Source organism: Chiloscyllium punctatum, chromosome 23 (genome assembly GCF_047496795.1).
Source record: "Chiloscyllium punctatum isolate Juve2018m chromosome 23, sChiPun1.3, whole genome shotgun sequence".
NCBI lineage: Eukaryota > Metazoa > Chordata > Chondrichthyes > Orectolobiformes > Hemiscylliidae > Chiloscyllium > Chiloscyllium punctatum.
Genome location: NC_092761.1, coordinates 81,935,669 through 81,956,306, shown reverse-complemented (window position 1 = coordinate 81,956,306; position 20,638 = coordinate 81,935,669). Strand labels below are relative to the sequence as shown.

Below are 20,638 nucleotides of genomic sequence, written 5' to 3'. Positions count from 1 at the left end.
AAAGGAATGCCAACTGACCACCACCTTCTCAAGAGCACTTAGGGATGAGCAACAAATGTTGGACCTGCCAGTGATGCCCATATCTAATAAAAGGATAAAAATAAACTTTGCTCTGTCAATGAAAATTTGCCGTTTTGAAACACCAATAAAGATTGCTAAATAAGATCATAAACCCTTCCAGAAATAAATATATATTATAGTTCTGATGTAAGTACTGGAAAATTTCATTAAGAAATATGATTTTTATGTAGTTAAGAATTTGTTTGATCATATTTTCAAAAAACATTAAGATGCAATAATTCTGGTTCTTTAAACAAGTTTTGGTTTTTTTTTGGATTCGAATAGAAACCCCAAAGTAGTCAATTATATAAAAAAAGGAAATTGGCTTCTATGAGGACAGAAAGAAATGACTTCAAGGTGATGAATCAGCTGTGTCATGGTTTTGTGTAACAGCTTGATGTGGATGATAAAGAGTCGAGATCCAAGAGTTGGGTCGAATTTCTTGCTGCAGAATTTTGGAAACATGAACCTCAGCCAGGCTATTTTTGCCACACATACCTGTTGTTTTTCTTTAGTGGTTCATTTCTGGGGATACGGGTGCCACTAGCAAGAATAGCACTTATTATCGATCTTTACCTACCCTGAAGGAGATAGTAATGAGCCTTCTTGAACTGCTGTGGTCCATGTGGTGTGGGTACACCCACATCATTGTTAGGGAGAGAGTCCCTGGATTTTGACCCAGTGACAATGAAGGAATGCCCAATATATGCCCAAGTCAGGGTGGTGTGTGGTTTGAAGGGTAGGTTGGAGACAATAGTGTGCCCATGGGTGGCATGGTGGCTCAGTGGTTAGCACTGCTGCCTCACATCACCAGGAACCTGAGTTTGATTACAACCTCAGGTGAATGTCTGTGTGGAGTTTGCACATTCTCCCCGTATCTGTGTGGCTTTCCTCCTGGTGCTCCGGATTCCTCCCACAATCCAAGGATGTGCAGGTTAAGTAAATTGGCCATGCTAAATTGCCCATGGTGTTCAGGGATGTGTAGGTTGCGTTCATTAGTCAGGGGTAAATATAGGGTAGGGGAATGGGTCTGGGTGGATTAATCTTCAGTGGGTCGGTGTAGACTTGTTGGGCCGAAGGGGCTGTTTCCGCACTGTAGTGTGGTGGTACAGTAGCTCAGTGGTTAGCACTACTGCCTCACAGCGCCGTGGACCCAGGTTTGATTCCAGCCTCAGCCGACAATAGGTTGGAGACAATAGTGTGCCCATGGGTGGCATGGTGGCTCAGTGGTTAGCACTGCTGCCTCACATCACCAGGAACCTGAGTTTGATTACAACCTCGGGTGAATGTCTGTGTGGAGTTTGCACATTCTCCCCATATCTGCGTGGGTTTCCTCTGGGTGCTCCGGTTTCTTCCCATAGTCCAAAGATATGCAGGTCAGGTGAATTGGCCATGCTAAATTGCCCATGGTGTTAGGTGCATTAGTCAGGGGAAATAGGTGGGTTACTCTTTGGAGGGTTGGTGTGGACTTATTGGGCTGAAGGGCCTGTTTCCATCCTGTAGGGGAATCTATGATGCATATGCCTTCCACCCTGTGATTTTAGATGGGGGAGCTTTACTGGTTGGGGAAGTTCTGCTGAAGGTGTTTTGACAAGTTGCTGCAGTGTCTGTTGTATTTAGTGCACACTGCAACCACTGTGTGCCAGGAATAGACTGGGAGATGTTTAAGATTAGAGTGGTGCTGGAAAAGCACAGCAGGTCAGGCAGAGTCCGAGGAGCAGGAAAAGCAGAAAATGAAGTGCTTTTGCCCGAAATATCGATTTTTCCTGCTCCTTGGATGCTGCCTGACCTACTGTGCTTTTCCAGCACCACTCTAATATTGACTCTGATCTCCAGCATCTGCAGTACTCTCTTTTGCCTGGGTGATGTTTAAACCAATGAATAGAATTCTGATAAACTTGTATGCTTTGTCACAATTCTTCGCTGTGTGTTTTTATCTAGGATTTAAATTAAATATACAATAATCGGTGGAGCAAATGTATGAGTATATGCTCCTAATACGTAGCCGCCTCAACTGGGAACAAATATTGGGATTGTGGGAACACTGTCTACAATTTTTTGACAATGTATTCCCAATAAGGCAGGTTTCCTACACAGAACATGGGATCGTAACCCGTCTCCTCTGCTAATTATTAGCCTGAGACATATCAGTTACCATATGCCTTTCCTCTGCAACTCTTCCTAAACCACTTTTTGTCTTGCCACTTAACCTCTTCAAGACCTATTTCCTCAGCTGTAACTGTCTCTCATCCCTGTGCTTTCCATTCTCTCCTTCCAATTTGTCATTTTCCTCATGATTAGGCAACCTTTGAAGAGAGGGCTAATGCACAAGTGTAAAGTATTCCCTTACCAGGTTAACTGATTCTCAAATTAAGTGGTTCAGAGTGATAGAATTTGTCAAATTCATACTCCTAGTTTTGGGGATATTTGTAATGGGAATGTCTAACAAAAATAGCCGAGTTGTGTTTTAATTTCCAAAGCTATGCGTCAAGAAATTTGACCTTACTATTAGTTCTCACCTTTTCATTATAGACTTCAAGGTGTTTCTGGTGGAGCTGATTTACTTGGGGTAATTTCTTTCTCTTCTAGTAAGAGGCAATTTCATTTTTAAAATTGCCTTTTCAGGGATTTTGAGGACTGGACTTGCAGTTAAGTCTATGCTTCTGTGATCAGTATAAGGAGTGATCTTGTTGAGTTGTTGACTGGAAAATGACTCAAGTTATAGAGTCATAGAGATATACAGCATGGAAACAGACCCTTCAATGCCGTCCATGCCGACCCATCCAACCCGTCCATGCCGACCAGATATCCCAACCCAATCTAGTCCCACCTGCCAGCACCTGGCCCATATCCCTCCAAACCCTTCCTATTCATATACCCATCCAAATGCCTCTTAAATGTTGCAATTGTACCAGCCACATCCTCTGGCAGCTCATTCCATACACGTACCATCCTCTGTGTGAAAAAGTTGCCACTTAGGTCTCTTTTTATATCTTTCCCCTCTCACCCTAAACCTATGCCCTCTAGTTCTGGACTCCCCGACCCCAGGGAAAAGATTTTGTCTATTTATCCTATCCATGCCCCTCATAATTTTGTAAACCTCTATAAGGTCACCCCTCAGCCTCGACACTCCAGGAAAAACAGCCCCAGCCTGTTCAGCCTCTCCCTGTAGCTCAGATCTTCCAACCCTTGCAACATCCTTGTAAATCTTTTCTGAACCCTTTTAAGTTTCACAACATCTTTCCGATAGGAAGGAGACCAGAATTGCACGCAATATTCCAACAGTGGCCTAACCAATGTCCTGTACAGCTGCAACATTACCTCCCAACTCCTGTACTCAATACTCTGACCAATAAAGGAAAGCATACCAAACGCCTTCTGCGACTCCACTTACAAGGAGCTATGAACCTGCACTCCAAGGTCTCTTTGTTCAGCAACAGTCCCTAGGACCTTACCATTAAGTGTATAAGTCACAAGGACAAGTTTGTTTCTCAATTTCCCTCTGACTATTAGGGGGTCTATAATACAATCCCAATAAGATGATCATCCCTTTCTTATTTCTCAGTTACACCCAAATAACTTCCCTGGATGTATTTCCGGGAATATCTTCCCTCAGCACAGCTGTAATGCTATCCCTTATCAAAAATGCCATTTCCCCTCCTCTCTTGCCTCCCTTTCTATCCTTCCCATAACATTTGTATCCTGGAACATTAAGCTGCCAGTCCTGCCCATCCCTGAGCCATTTTTCCGTAATTGCTATGATATCCCAGTCCCATTTTGCTAACCATGCCCTGAGTTCATCTGCCTTCCCTGTTAGGCCCCTTGCATTGAAATAAATGCAGTTTAATTTATTAGTCCTACCTTGTCCCTGCCTGCCCTGACTGTTTGACTCACTTCTGTTCTCAGCTGTATCCATCTCAGATCAATCTCTTTCCTCACTATCCCCCTGGGTCCCACCCCCCCCACCTTACTAGTTTAAATCCTCCCAAGCAGTTCTCGCAAATCTCCCTGCCAGTATAGTAGTCCCCTTCCAATTTAGGTGCAATCCGTCCTTCTTGTACAGGTCACTTCTATCCCAAAAGAGATTCCAATGATCCAAAAATGTGAATCCTTCCCCCATACACCAGCTCCTCAGCCATGGATTCATCTGCTCTATCCTCCTATTCCTGCCCTCACTAGCTCATAGCACTGGGAGTAATCCAGATATTACTACCCTTGAGGACGTCCTTTTTAAAATTCTACCTAACTCTCTAATCTCCCTTCAGAATCTCAACCTTTTCCCTTCCAATGTCATTGGTTCCAATATGGACAATGACCTCCTGCTGGCCCCTCTCCCCCGTGAGAACATTCTGCACCCTCTCTGAGACATCCTTGATCCTGGCACCAGGGAAACAACACACCATTCTGCTTTTTCTCTGCTGGCCACAGAAATGTCTGTCTATACCTCTGACTACAGAATCCCCTAACACAATTGATCTCTTGGAAGCCGACGTACCCCTCGTTGCCTTAGAGCCAGTCTCAATATCAGAAACTTGGCTGTTCGTGCTACATTCCCCTGAGAAACCATCACCCCCTACATTTTCCAAAACAGCATACCTGTTTGAAATGGGTGTATCCACAAAAGACTCCTGCCCGAGGTACCGACCTCTCTCACCCTTCCTGGAGTTAACCCATCTATGTGACTGTATCTGAGACTTTCCCCCTTCCTATAACTGCCATCCATCACATACTGTTGCTGTTGCAAATTCCTCATCGCTTTTATCTGTCTCTCCAACCGATCCACTCGATCTGATAAGATTCGCATCCAACAGCATTTATGGCAGATATAATCCGCAGTAACCCTTAAACTCTCTTTAAACTCCCACATCTGACAAGAAGTACATATCACTGCAAAGGCCATTTTTGCTCCTTCACAGTGTACAGACCCAGAAAATAACACCGTCTTATTCCTCTACAAACACTGCCCCAGGTTAAATTAAGTTATTTGTCGATAGAATGAATGATTTCCCAAGTAGAGCTTAATAGTCTAGAAATTCATGTTTACTTATTTTTGAGGTCCAAAGCATCCATCATTTGTAACATTTGAACAACATTCCAGATCAAAAGAATCCTATCTACCATATTGGGAATGGTAGAAATAGAAGTGTCCAAGGCTTATTTCCCCAAACAGACACAGCACCCTTTGCATATGCAACTGGGCGCAGGTTCTAAAACCTGTTTGGAGCCACCTTTGCACGATGACATGCACAAAATGTAGGTCTCTGTGTGATATCACCAAAGATCCTTAAAGAAACCATTGGGGAACCACCACCGTTGGCATACGTTTCTTAAAAATACGCACCTGGAGCTCAGAGTTAGTTAGTATTCTATATTCCTCTAAATTGCACTGCACTGCAGCTGACCATTGACAGTTGCTGAATACAATCCTCCCAATTGCTTCCTCCCTCTCGAGATCACATTCCTCCATTCTGAACTGCTGTCTCCTCTCCACCTCTGTCAGACTCCTCCCCCATAATCCTCCCCAGAGAAGTAATTTGTACTATTGACATTAACTCACGGGATGTTCATCTTCTAACTGCTGTCCTAAATGCTCCTGTTTGTTGTTTTGAGCTGTCTCTCTTTAGTAGTCTATATGTTTTCAGTCAGAATTGTAACCAGTATGGAGGGTAAGTGAGTCAACACTTTGGCAGAAGATAGCAAACCACCTCTCCCATTTTTAGAGCAGGGGCAAGATTTATGCTGAAATGTGCTGTTCTTTTTGGGTTTTTTTTGCTGCTGAGACATGTGTTCTGTTGGACAACATCTAGATTGGTGGCAGAATGTAGCCTTGTCACTTAAATTCTGAATTCATTGAGTTTGCTCAACAACTGCTCATTGTGGTATGGTATCATTAGCAAAGTATCAATGTCTCAGGATGTGTCATAAGGACATTATCAAATAAAATTTAGCACCACAGCACATTTAGAGGTTTTTTTATGTAGTAATTCATGCCTCGTTTGGATACACCCTTTGTTGTCTTTACTTTATCCATGATCAAACGTTTTGCTGCATTCTTTGGTTTTTATTTCAGATTTCCATCATCTGTGGTATGTTATTTTGACGTTAAGCAATATTAGGACAAAGGAAGAGAAAATGTGGTTACAGAAGCCCCAGTGTGCCCAGTATTAGCTTCTGTCAACTGCTCACCCACACAATGAGGCAATGTTGGTTTTCCTTTCTTCATGGGACAAGGGTAACTGCATCAGGTGTTCCCGACGTGGTCTTCTCTACATCGGGGAGACCGAACATAAACTTAGGGAGCGGTTCATTGACCATCGGAGCTGGGCCCTCAGGGGCCAACTGGACCACCCAGTCACTGCCCATTTCAATTCCCCCAAACCCCCCCTTTCCGACCTGACCAACCTTGGCCTCCTCCATTGCCAAAACAAATCACACCGCAAATTGGAGGAACAACGCCTTACCTTCCGCCTGGGCACCCTACAGCCTGGAGGACTCAACATTGAATTAACCTCCCTTACCATCCCCCAACTCCCTTCCCAGCCCCTCCCCCTTCCTTCTTCTGCTCCCTGCCACCAACCGGCTTGATTTCTCCCATTGACCAATACCCTCTACCTGTCTTCACCTATCCCCACTTCACCACCCTGCCCCCGCCACCCCCTTTATCTGCAGCTCCCTCCACACCCACTCCCCCAATCCTGAAGAAGGGTTACACCCGAAATGTCGGCTTCTGCACCTCCCGATGTTGCCTGGCTTGCTGTGTTCTTCCAGCCTCCTGCCTGTCTACAAGGGTATCACTGGCAGTGTTGCAATGCATCATTGCCCCTGAACTGAGTGGCTTAAAAGTGTTTTGATATTCTTTTATGAGCGTCACTTGTTAGCATTAATTTAGTAATGGGTCAACCGCTTTGTTGTGGTAAAGGACATTATTGACGTAGTTTTTTTAAAAAAGTAAAACCACAACAACAATCGTTCCATGACTGCTTTTAGTTCACCTTTTTACTTCCAGATTTGATTGAATTTTCACATTGGCCACAGCGGGATTTGAACTCATGACCCCAGAACATTAACCTGGGTACTGAATTACAAGCCCAGTAACATTACTACTACCATCCCTGACCAAACTGCATTGCTGTGAGATGGAAGTCACAGACCGAGTGAGGATGGCCGATTTCCTTCCCTTATATCTTTTTTGCCACATCAATGGTAATTTCATAAAAACCAAAAAAAACCTGCAGATGCTGTAAGTCAGAAACAAAATCAGAAGTTGCTGGAAAACCTCAGCAGGTCTGGCAGAATCTGTGAAGAGAAATTAGATTTAATGTTTAGGATCCAGTGATCCCGGATCTGAAACATTACTTCTAATTTCTCTTCACCGATGCTGCCAGACCTGCTGAGCTCTTCCAGCAATTTCTGGTTTTGTTTCTGATTTACAGCATCTGCAGTTCTTTTGGGTATTTTTCAGGAATGCTCGTCCAGTGACTGTACCACAGCCTCCCTGTTGATTGCATTAGTCTAATCCCACCACTGATATTGACCTGTTGTTGACCTGTCTATCAAAATGAAAATACTATTGATTGTGACTCCTATCACCTGAATAAAGGAAACACAAGTTCTAAACCAGATCAGCAACTCTTAAGTGACACAAGTCTACTGGTGAGCTAAATCCTGAGCAGGTCAGATCCTAGGGTGTCACAGTGGTTAGCACTGCTGCCTCACAATGCCATGGACCCAAGTTTGATTCTAGCCTCAGGCAACTGTCTGTGGAGTTTGCACATTCTCCCCGTGTCTTCATGGGTTTCCTCCAGGTACTCTGGTTTCTCCCACATTTCAAAGATGTACTGGTTAGGTGGACTGGCCATGGGAAATTGCCTGTAGTGTGCAGTGATGTGCAGGCTAGGTGGATTAGTCATGAGAAATACAGAGTTATAGGAATAGGGTAGGGGGATGGATCTGGGTGGGATGCTATACGAAGGGTCGGTGTGGACTAGGTGGGCCGAATGGCCTGCTTCCAAACTGTAGGGATTCAATGATTCTGTCCTGATGTTAAAAAAGAACAGGGGATTCTGAAAATATGTGCATCTGCAGAGTGAGAAATTGAGTTTTTGTTTCAGGTTGACCACGTTTCCTCTGGACAGGATCCTGACCATGAATGCTGTTCTGTTGATATTTAACACCATTTTGAACTTGGTAACCAGGCTATTTCTCCGACTCCAGTCTATCTATCCTCAACTACATTCCATTACTGACTTGCCTCTTTGCGGTACACCTTGTAGACGGAAATGGCTTCTGTGTTTTTCAAGTATGGCTTGAGAAGATGGAAAAGTGAACCAAGTGAATTGAAGACATGGATTCAAATTCAATGACTGCAGCTGATTCAAGTAGTTGATTAAAACTTGGATTGAAAGATAGTCTCAGTAATGGAGACCATGAAACTGCGAGATTGTTATAAAAATCTAACTGCTTCATTAATATCCTTCAGGGAAGGAAACCTAGACATAGAAAATGGGAGTAGGAGTAGGCTAGAGTTGAAAGTGGTGCTGGAAAAACACAGCTGGTCAGTCAGCATCCGAGGAACAGGAGAATCAACGTTTCAAGGGCTTATGCCCAAAACGTTGATTCCGCTGCTCTTCTGATGTTGCTTGACCTGCTGTGTTTTTCCAGCACCATACTCTCGACTCTGATACTCCAATGTCTGTGGTCCTCACTTTCTCCGAGGAGAAGGCCATTCAGCCCATTGAGTGCACTTCGCCATTCAACATGAAGATAGATAATTATGTACTTCAGTGTCACTTTCCTTCTTTCTCCCCATAGCTCTTCGTACTTTTTAGTCTATTGAAAACTGTGTACTTCTTTTTAAATAAGTTCAGTGACTTGGCCTCTACAGTTTTCTGTCATAGCGCTTTTCACCTACTCTCTGAGTGAAAACATTTCTCCTCATCTCAATCTGAAATGGCCCAAAGCCTATCCTGAGACTGTGGCTCCTTATTCATGAACCCTCTGGCCAGGGCAATTATTGTCCCCTTTTCAAGGTAAAAACAATGACTGCAGATGCTGAAAATCAAATACTGGATTAGTGGTGCTGGAAGAGCACAGCAGTTCAGGAGTCTGTTCAGCCCTGATATTTATTAGTAAGATCCTCTTTCGTTCTTGTAAACTCCTTGGAGCACAGGACTAATCAACCTAACCTCTCCCATACAACAAATCTTCCCACCCGTGGGGCAGCATGGTGGCTCAGTGGTTAGCACTATTGCCTCACAGCACTAGGGACCCAGGTTCGATTCCAGCCTTGGGTGACTGTCTGTGTGGAGTTTGCACATTCTCCCCGTGTGGGTTTCCTCCGGGTGCTCCGGTTTCCTCCCACAGTCCAAAGATGTGCAGGTTAGGTGAATTGACCATGCTAAATTGCCCGTAGTGCTAGGTGCAATAGTCAGAGGGAAATGGGTGAGGGTGGGTTACTCTTTGGAGGGTCAGCGTGGACTTGGGCTGTAGGAATTAGTCTGGTGAACCTTTGCTGCACTCCTTGTGTGGCAAGTAAAAGCTTTTTTTAAATCAGAATATCAATACCACACACAATATTCCAGATGTAGTCTCACCAAGGCCCTGTATAGCTGCTATAAGACTTGTTCCTGGACTGAAAATCTCTTGCAATGAAGGACAAACATACCAATTTGCCTTTTTAACTGCTTGCTGCACCTGCACACTTCCTTTCAGTGATTAATGTATAAGGACATCCTGCTGTATTGATCCACATTTCCTAATCTATCACCATTTAAATAATACTTGGCCATTCGGTTGTTCCTGCTAAAATGGATAAACTCACACTTATCCCTTTATATCACATCTAGCATGCATTTTCCCACTCACTCAGTTTAGCAAATCACCTTGAAGGCCTCTTGTCTTCACCACTCACAATTCCGCCTTATTTTGTATGATCAGCAAAGTGGGAATGTTACATGTGCCGTCATTTTGTGATCCAATCCATATGTGATTTCGGACCCACAGCAAGAGGTTGGTCCTGAGCTGTCTTCTGAGATGGGCAACCAAGCCTCTCAGTTGTGTATAAAATCCACCATCTTCTCAAGGGCAATGCACTGCAGAAATTCACTAAAGATCCTCAGAGAACATTTTCTCAACCCATGACTGCTTCCATCTAGAAAGACAAGGGCAGCAGATACATGGGAATACCACCAACCTTCATGCTCCCCACCAAGCCACTCACCATCTTGACTTGGAAATATCTCACCGTTCCTTCACTGTCGCTGGGTCAAAATCCTGGAATTCTCTCCCTAATGGCAGGTGGACTGCAGCAGTAAAGGAAGGCAGCTCAGCACCACCTTCTCAAGGGCGACTAGGGACAGACAATAAATGTTGAGCCCAGCCAGTGATGCCCATATCCCACAAATGAGAGAAAAAATTTAGGGTCTCGCAATAATTGCTGACCTTACCTGTGACCTCACCTTTCACAAATGCCTTTGTTTTTACAAAATTGTAAAGGAAAAGAGAGGATTTGTTTTACTTTGGCTTTGATGCTGCTCAATCTTCTTTCAAAAATTCAAAGAAAAACAAATCCTCTCTTTCTCTCCAGACTTTTTTAAGAAATAAAGTCATTCGCAAGAGGTGGGGTATAATCTTGCAAGATAGTTACAGAGTAAAGGGGAAGGCTGTTAACTGAGAAATTGTGCTCTGATTGAAGAGCTCAATAAGTGGACTTTGAGCATTAACCTAGAGTTCGAACAGAAGGGAGTATGAGCTGTGATGTGTCATTTCAGTGAAGGATAGCAAGATTGTGAAGGAAACTGGAAAGCCACGATGACTTGAGTTGAGCCTATCAAATGTCTTCCTACCATATTTAGGATGCTATGCGCATGTAGGTAGTTGTCACCTTACAGCAGAGAATTTCAAATGCATCTTTCTGGTGGACACTCTGTGAGTTCAGTCAGCATGGAATAACATAAATAAATAAGTGTTATTATTGCAGGAAGGAGAAATACTGTTCACTCATTCAGTACAGGAATCTTAAGGACATCAAGGACTCATAGGGTCCTTTCAGGGACCCTCAGAGGCCCATGAGCCAGGTTTGAGTTTTACCAACATTAACTGCAGCTGAGTCTCTATACCTGACTAAATGAATATGATTCCATTTTCATTTCCCTGTTAGGGAGTTGTACTTTTAATGTTGAGTTTCATGGGCGTAATATTATTAATGATCCCTGCCTTGTTTTTTAGTCTTTACTTGCTAACCCTGTCAATGCAGTATGCTTCCAGTTTATAAATAACCTGCATTTATTCTGTAGGCTAATATTTTACAAAAATGTGCTTGTTCAGTCCTGTTAGTAAGATCAAGTAAGATCACTAACATCTTCAGCAAATTTCACAGGGAGCAGTGTTTGAGCTCACACAGAACAGTCTTTACCCCAGCAATCATTCCTCCATATTTGGGAGGGTTCCTTCCTGAGAGCTCCCAGGAATGATGAAATTTGAGAATGCAAAGCTCATGAAAAGATGCCGATATGTGACTTTCGCCCGCGGATGTTGATTTTTGTTGTCGCTTATTTTTTTGTTGTGGGTGAAATTGGGATTCACAGTTTTGCAGATACCGAGGAATTACTGTGTAAGCAAGTAAAGGAATAGGCCCTTCAGCCCCTTGAGCCTGCTTTTCCATTTAATAAGAACATAGCTAATCTCAAATCCACATTCCTGCTAATCCCTGATACACTTTTCATTCCCTAGCTTAGTCCAAAAATGTGCAGGTTAGGTGAATTGGCCATGCTAAATTGCCCGTAGTGTTAGTTGAAGGGTTAAATGTAGGGAAATGGGTCTGGGTGGGTTGCTCTTCGGAGGGTCGGTGTGGACTTGTTTGGCCAAAGGGCCTGTTTCCACACTGTTGGGAATCTAATCTAATCTAATCTAATCTTACCAAGAATTACCCTGCCTTAGAAATATTCTGCTTGCACTGCCTTTTCAGGAAGAGAGTCCCAAGGACTCCATGACTCCATGAGAAAGAAATTCCGCTTATCGCTGTTTTAAGTGGGCAATCCACTATTTTTAAACAGTGTCCCTTAGTTCTCGTTTCACCTGTGAGAGGAATCATTGTCTCTACATCTACCCTGTCAAGACCTGTCAAGATTTTATATGTTTCAATCAAATTGTCTCTTTCTCTTCTAAACTGCAGAGGATATAAGCCCAGCCTCTGAAAGCTTTCCTCATAAAACAATGTACTAATTCCAGCTATTAGTCTGGTAAACTTTCTCTAGACAGCCTCAAGGGAATTTACATCCTTCTTTAAGTAAGGTGATCAATACTGTGTACAGTAGTCCAGATATTGTCACACCAATGCCCCGGATAACTGAAGCATACTTTCTCAATGTTTGCATTAAATTCCTCTCTCAATAAATGAAAGTATTCGACTAGCTTTCCTCATTACTTACTGTATCCCCTAACCTTTTATGACCTATGCACCAGGACACACAGATCCCTCTGCATTTCAGAGCTCTGCAATCTCTCCCCATTGAGGTTAATGCTTTTTAAAATTCTTTTTGCCAAGATGGACAACTAGTCATATTATTAATGTCATTAATAAAGTTCCACATTTGAATTGTTCTCTTGGAAAAGACCTTTCTCTCGAATTTCCTATCATGTTTATTAGTGACAGCCTTTTTGGCACTAGTTTTGGTCTCCACAAGTATAAATATGTTTTCTTATACCTTCTTTATCAAAACCTTTCTAATGATCTCAAATAGGTGTTATCTCAGACTTCTTCTTTCCTGAGAATAGTTGACCAGGCTGTTTGGTCTAGTGAATGTGACAAATGGTCTTATATTCTGAGGTTACTGAGGTGGGGAATAGACCAGACAGTGCACTCCCTCCTGAGTCCTAACCATTAAACTGCTTTGAGATCTGTATCTGGGTGAGTTCAGGATTGAACTCAGTTGTGATAGCCTCCACAGTCTATCAGCTTGCACATGTTCATTGCATGAACTCACACATGAAGCATGGTAACTTTGGTGAGAAAGCAGAATGTGGCCAGTGTCTGTTAAAATGTCTGTAATTGTATCCATCAAAAGAGGAAGCGAAACTAACTGCATAGCATACTAAAAAGTCTGACATTCACAGGTGGTTGTGTCCCTGTGATATCTCACAAACGGTGTACATGTTTCATAAAATAACTCAATTGCATAGTTTCAAATGTCCAACATTTTGAGATCTAAAGCACACAAGTAGAAGATAAAATTCAATAAAATTATTTAAAGACAACATTTTTGTTAAATATAAAGAAGTTTGTTTGCAGAAAATGGTGCAATGTAATTAGACGAGTGCATAGGAGGACATAGTATCATTACATTATTGCAGCTAAATACAGTGCACTTAAGTATAAATCACCAGTTAAAATATATGCACATACAACGTGGCAGGTAATACATGCACAGTGTGCAATTTCCATTCCCAAAAGACAGTGCTACATCATTATATCCATTTTATTCCCCGGGTGCTATTCCATTTTTAAAAATGTGTTTGTGGCATCTTTGACTCCAAACGTCATGATTAAACAAACATTAAAGGCATAGAGGGTGATATGGTATAGATAATGCTTCACATTATGTAAGTGAAATTCAGAATGGTGAAGGTGTGGACAATGGAACTTGACAGTATTCTGTTTGCTTGGTTGATTGGTGAAACTTATAACTGCACCTTTCTCTGGGACCACTCTGCTGCTTGCTACAGATGTTATTTTTCAGCTAAAGCTCAGAACAACCTCTTTCTTCCTTCTGCAGTTACCAGAGGAATTACGCCTATCAGGATGTGAGTCGCACGCTTTGTCAACCAGAGATAAAGAGCGAATCACAGATGCAATATTTTTATGTGGATGTCTCAACGTTATCTAAGAAAAACACCTCAGTCCAACTTTCTGTTAAACGCATAGAACATTTCGTCCTAAGGTAGGTGAAATGACTGGTGAAATATTCAGCTCCTTCCTCCTTACTCAGATCTGCTTCTCCAAATAAGGTCGTGACGGTCTTTCTCCAGGACGTTTTTACCATGTTTATAATCTCTATATAGACTAAGGGCCTGGTTGTTCTGAACAAGGGTATGAATGTTACTTCTCTCCCTTAAATATTGAAATCAAATTATCGACATGACAATTTGATTGTGTAATTTTTATAGAACAGGATCCCTACAGTGTGGAAGCAGGTCATTTGGCTCATCAATTCCACATTGACCCTCTGAAGACCATCCCACCCAGACCCAGCCCTCCACCTTATCCTTGTAACCCTGCATTCCCCATGGCTAATTCACCTAAAATACAAATCGCTAGGTACGATGGGCAATTTAGCATGGCCAATCCACCTAACCTAATCTTTGGATTGTGGGAGGAAGCCAGAGTAGCTGGAAGAAACCCACCCAGACACGGGGAGAATGTGCAAACTCCACACTGGCAGTCGCCCGAGGTTTGATTCGAACTTGGGTCCCTGGTGCTGTGAGACAGCAATGCTAACCACTGAGCCACCATGCACCCTAGATAAATTTAAAATTAATCTTTAAAATTATACTTAATGTGGGAGTCAAGACCAAGCAAGATGCATGGTCATGGAGGGTACTTGAAAGGGAGATGAAGTACATGGGAGGAGGAAAAGAGGGGAGGGCAATATTTTAGAATTAGAATCTCTACGGTATGGAAACAGGCCCTTCAGCTCAACAAGTCCACACTGACTTTCTGAAGAGTATCCCACTCAGACCTATTACCTTACTACTCTGCAGTTAGCCCTGACTAATGTATCTAACCTTTTGGGCATCCCTGAACACTATGGGCAATTTAGCATGGCCACTTCACCCAACCTGCACATCTTTGGACTGTGGGAGGAAACTGGAGCACTCGGAGGAAACCCATGCAGACACTAGGAAAACGTACAAACTCCACACAGACAGTTGCCCGAAGCTGGAATCGAACCCGGGTCCCCGGTGCTATGAGGCAGCAGTGCTAACCACTGAGCCACTGTGCTGCCCTATGAAGGGAGACAGAGAGGAGACAGAGTGAAAAAGCTTGAGGAGAAAGATGGGAGTTGGAGTGAGGCAAAGGTACAGGACATGGGGAGTGGACAAAAGAAGAAGCCCTCTAGAAATGACAAAAAGTGGAGATATGGGGATGTGGTGAATATAATAACCTAAGAGCAGGGATAGCCCATTCAGTCCCTGAAGCCTCTTGCACCATTTGACTGCAACATGGCTGATCATTAGTTCATGTCATTTTTCCCAGCTGTCCCCATAATCCTCGATTAAATTAGAATAAGCAATCTATTGCTGATATACTCAATGGCTGAGCTTCTACAGCTCTCCAGGGTAGAGATTCCAAGTGCTTCATAGACTAATTAAAGTGAAGAGGGAAAGGGAAAGAGCAGAATATGGGTAAGAAGGAGTATTGTGACTAACCAGGAGCAAGGAACGTGAAGATGCTGAGGCCAAGCTGAATGACAGAGGAGACGGAAGGTGGAGCTGGGAGGAGGGCAATTGAGAGAGGTGAAAGAAAACGGTAGAAATAATGGAGGATCCTTCAACGATGTTGCAATCAGTGAGTTGATAACAATTTTCTTCACCTGTTCTGAGGACTTTGAGGAGACTAATTTCTCCTCCATTTCGAGTCATAGAGAATTACAGCACGCAAACAGACCCTGCGGTCCAACGTGTCCATGCCGATCAGATATTCCAACCTAATCTAGTCCCATTTACCAGCATTTGGCCCAAATCCCTCTGAACCCTTCCTGTTCATAAGCCCATCCAGATGCCTTTTCAAATGTTCTAATTGTACTAGCCTCCACCACTTCCTTTGGCAACTCATTCCATACACTCCTACCAAAACATTTCGGCCTTTCCTCTAAATGTTCGTATCTGGTTCATATCTGAATAATTTGTTTATTGGAGCTAGGAGATGGAATTGGAGCTCCTCTTGGTGATTCCCTATGCTATCATCAGTTCCATAAGGTGGGGTGGAGTGAATGTCCTTTTCATATGAATTTATCTCATGATATTTTATTATGATTTGTTTGCAACAAACTAGTTAAAGTCTTCTTTGTAATTGGTTTTCTGCAGAAACATCAGGAAATAATGGCTCATGTTTTGAATAGCAAATTCATAGTGAGCTAGATGTGGTAATTGGAATACCTGGATCTGTAACACAGCCATGATCTGGCAAACGGTGAAGATCTCAACTCCCAACTGATGTTCTTATTCATTGCTGCTGTCTTTCATTTTCTGATCGAGCGATGGTGGTATAATTGTAATCTCAATGGAAAAGTAATTTAGAGGCCTGGGGTCATGGGTTCAAATTGCAGCTTGTGAAACTTAAGCTCTGTTAAGCGTTTTTGTAAAAAATAGAATTCAAAGCTAGTCTCAGTAATAGTGACCATAAAATAATAAATTATTGTCATAAAAGTCCATCTTTTTCACTAATGTCCTTCCCTGGTCTGGCCCACATGTGACTGCAGACTCACAGCAGTGTGGTTGACACTTAAGGGCATTAGGAATGGACAATCACTACTGGCCATGTTAGCAAAGTCCAGCCCAAATCCCATGAAATAATAAAGTAAAAAGCAAATCAGAAGAAGCATGTTTCTGCCACTTGGGCCCAGAATTAACCACAAATCTTCCATTTTCTTATTTTAAAAAAGCAGGTGGAGGCACTTGAATTTTAATTCTGCAATTATTATTTCAAATATTTTTCTTTCTACCACAGAACTGCAGAACCATTCCGATTCAATGCAACACCAGCACAACCTCAGGTAAGGGCTGAGACTTAAATATTGCTGCTCAGGTTTTTTGCCGCATGGAGGATCTGTCATCTCCTTTAGATATGTATCTGTATGATTTGGGTATTGATGTGAAAAGGCTCTGCTTACACGACCCGTGGCGGCCTGTCCCATGTTGTTACTGAACAGTCTCAGTCAGGAAGGTGGGAAATCTTCAGAGATAGGGGGAAGAGGATGGGTGAAAGTGAGGAAGAGAAGACAAGGTGTGATGCTCAAATGTCAAAGGTTGGGATATATCACAGGGGTGAGAAACTGAAACAGTCACCTCAGTTATTTTTGAGTTTCACAGCACAGAGACAGACCCTTTGGCCCAAACTGGTCCATGCCACCCAAAATGACCTTAACCCCATTTCCTTGGATGTCCTTCTAAACCTTTCCTATCCATGTAATGGTTCAAATGTCTTTTAACTGTTGTTAATGTATCCGCCTCAACCACTTCAGCTGGCAGCTAATTCCATTTGCATACCATCCTTTGTGTAAAAAAGGTGCCCCTCAGGTTCCCTGTTATTCTTTCCCCTCTAACCTTAAACTGATGCCCTCTAGACCTCGGTTCGCCAACCCTGGGAAAAAGGCTGTGTGCATTCACCCTCTCCATGCCTCTCACGATCTTATACACTTCTCAAAGATCCCCCCTCAGTCTCCTACGCTCTAAAGAAAAAAGTCCTAGCTAGTCCAGCGTCTCCCTATAACTCAGACTGTTAAGTCCTGGCAACATCCTTGTAAATTTCTTCTGCACTCTTTCCAGTTTAATAACATCCTTCCATTAGCAAGGTGATCAAAACTGAACACAATACTCCATGTGCAGCTTCACCAACATCCTGTATAACTGCAACATAACTTCCCAACTTCTATAGTCAGTGCCCTAACTGATGAAGGCCAGTGTGCCAAAAGCCTGCATCACTGCCCTGTCTACCTGGGACTCCACTTTCAGAGAACCGTGCACCTGAACTCCAAGGTCCCTCTATTTCACTACACTCCTACTATTCACCGTGAAATTCCACCTTAATTTAACTTTCTTAAATTATCTCACTTGTCTATATTAAACTCCACTTGCCATTTCTCGGCCCAATTCCCCAACTTATCAAGAGCCTGCTGCAATTTCTGATAGCTTTCCTCAATATCCACGATACTTTCTATTTTAGTGTCATCAGCAAATTTACTAATCCAGCCTTGTACATTCTCATCCAAGTCATTGATATAGATAACAAACAGTAATGGGCCCAGCAACAACCCCTGAGGCACTCTACTAGTCTCAGGCCTCTAGTCTGACAAGCATCGTTCCACTATTACCCTCTGCTTCCTACCATCATGCCAATTGTGTATCCAATTTGCCAGCTCCCCCTGGATTCCATGCGATCTAATCTTCCAGAGCAGCCTACCATGTGGAACCTATCCAAAGACCTTACTGAAATCCATATGGATTATATTTACTACCCTGTCCTCATCAACCTTTCTAGTTATTTCATCAAAGAACACTAACAAATTTGTAAGGCATGATCTCTCATGCATAAAGCCATGCTGACTGCTCTCCATCAAACTCTGTCTTTCCAATTGCATTTATATCTTAACTCCCAGAATCTTCTCAATGACTCACCACCCCCAGATGTTAGACTCACTGCTCTATAGTTCCTAGGGTTTTTTTGCAGCACTCCTTGATTAAGGGCACAATATTCGCTACCATTCAATTTTCTGGGACCTCACCCGTGGCTAATGACGATGCAAAAATATCAGCCAGGGACCCCACAATTTCTTCTCCAGCCTCTTGCAGTGTTCCTGGATAAACAGAGGAAGCTCAATTATCCGGCATTCGAATAACTGAATTTCAGATTATCCGAGCAAGATCGCAAGGTCCCAATGCTTGGCTCACTTTGTTATCCAGCATTCGATTAGCTGAATGAAATGCTCCTCTGCCTGTGTCCTTTGGATAATCGAGGTTCCTCTGTATCTGGTCAACCGGGACATTTATCCACCTTCATACATTCGAATATGTCCAACACCCCCTCTACCTCAACATGGACTGTCCGCAAGACATCACTTCTAACTTCCCCAAGTTCCCAAGTGTTCATGTCTTTCTCCACAGTAAGTTCCTTAGAGTTTGTCCCTGACATCTCTTGAGGCTTTTGACTGCCTTGCTGAGAGTGGGGTCCATAGCCAAAAGGCTGTAACTGACATGATGAGCACTGATAATGAGCATTGAATAATAAGCTCTCTGACTGAGGACATTGCAGCCATTCCAACACTGACTTCATTCAATGACTACACCATTTCCATACTTGTGCTTGTGAAAGAACCTTGGACATTATTTTATGTTAACTTTCCATTATAAATATGAGCAGCATCTTATTATTGATGCACTGTACAGTCCACAGGGGTCACTGGCTAACTAGTGAGAGCAGAAAACCCAGTCAGTTTTCCTTTACCTAAGCTAGGACACTAAAAGATATTGCAAAGATCTCATGCAGTCTGAGTTTTCCCGGTTAGAGTATTTACATTATATACTCTAGAGCACTCTCTGTGATAATAAGAATGCATGCCCAAATGATGTGGTGTATGGGAGCTTGAGACGAACTATGAAACTCCTATTGACTCTCTCTATCCCTATTGTTTGTAGTACTTTAAGTACAAGTTTCCTGATGGGGAGGACTCAGTAATAGTGAAGGTTACATCTGATTCAGCATTTCCCTGTTCAGTTATCTCCATACAAGATGTCCTGGTAAGTGAGAAATATAAATTGGTGATGCATTATTTTGTACGCTGGGGACTTGAGCATGAGAAGCTATACCAGTTTCTGTTTCAGAATTGAGACAAAAGTATTCGGCGCATTCTCGATGCAAGTGAATGATATAATGTGCAGTTTAGGCTCCTTGAGGAGTGAGTTACAACCTGAGGGTCAATTGGTTCATTGGATAGAAAGGAATTTCTTCAGGAAAGAAGTAACAGCTAAAGTGCAACATAATATATAAAATAATTTAATTTTCTATAATATTTTTGTGTTGTTATTAATTTCCCATGCATTTCATTTTTATTATTCACTCTTGGGATGAGAACATTGCAGTATTTATTGTTCATCTCGAACAGCCTTTTCAAATGTGAGTCACCTTCTTGCAACACTATCATCCAAAGGGTGTAGATGCACCCACTGTGTTGGTTTGATATAACAGAGTGTATTGTTAGGTATTTAAAAATCAATATTGCTGCTTATCTGGAATCACATGGACACCAGATGAGATAAAGATGGCTTAGTGAACCAGATGAATTTTTTAAGACAGTTGTTTCATGATCATTATTAGTGACACTAACATTTTATTTCCAGATTATTAATTGACTGAATTTAAATTCCTCCAGTTGTTGCGATAGGATTTAGTGCAGTAACATTTAATTACTTAAATACCAACCTAATGCCTGCACCTTCGTTGCTACCATTGCATAAGTGGAACACTTTGAGCTATGGTAGCAACCAAGGTCAACTTCTAAGAATCGTATGTAAAATCAGCCTGAAGATGGCAGTGGCCAGGGAGAAGCTATGGCAAGGATATTATTAAGCTGGAGAGGGTTCAGAGGACATTTTCCAGGATGTTGCCAGGTATGGAAGGTTTGAGTTATAAAGAAAGGCTGGATAGGCTGAGGCATTTTTCACTGGAGCATAGGAGGTTGAGAGGCGATCTGATAGCAGTTTATTAAATAATGAGGGATATTGATAGAGTTAATAGTAGTTGTCTTTTCCCTAGGATGGGGGATTTTAAGACAAGGGGGGACATCTTTAAGGTGAGAGGAGAGAG

At 42.6% G+C, this 20,638-nt stretch overlaps 1 protein-coding gene across 1 annotated transcript in view; it reads left to right on the top strand.

The window, feature by feature from the left end:
* Positions 1-20,638, top strand: part of sidt2 (SID1 transmembrane family, member 2) — a 99,160-nt gene that overhangs the window by 12,885 nt on the left and 65,637 nt on the right. The window contains exons 3-5 of the mRNA XM_072593292.1: positions 13,833-13,997; positions 16,787-16,832; positions 19,471-19,572. Coding sequence (XP_072449393.1) covers positions 13,833-13,997; positions 16,787-16,832; positions 19,471-19,572 — 313 coding nt within the window. The remainder of the gene's footprint in view (positions 1-13,832; positions 13,998-16,786; positions 16,833-19,470; positions 19,573-20,638) is intronic.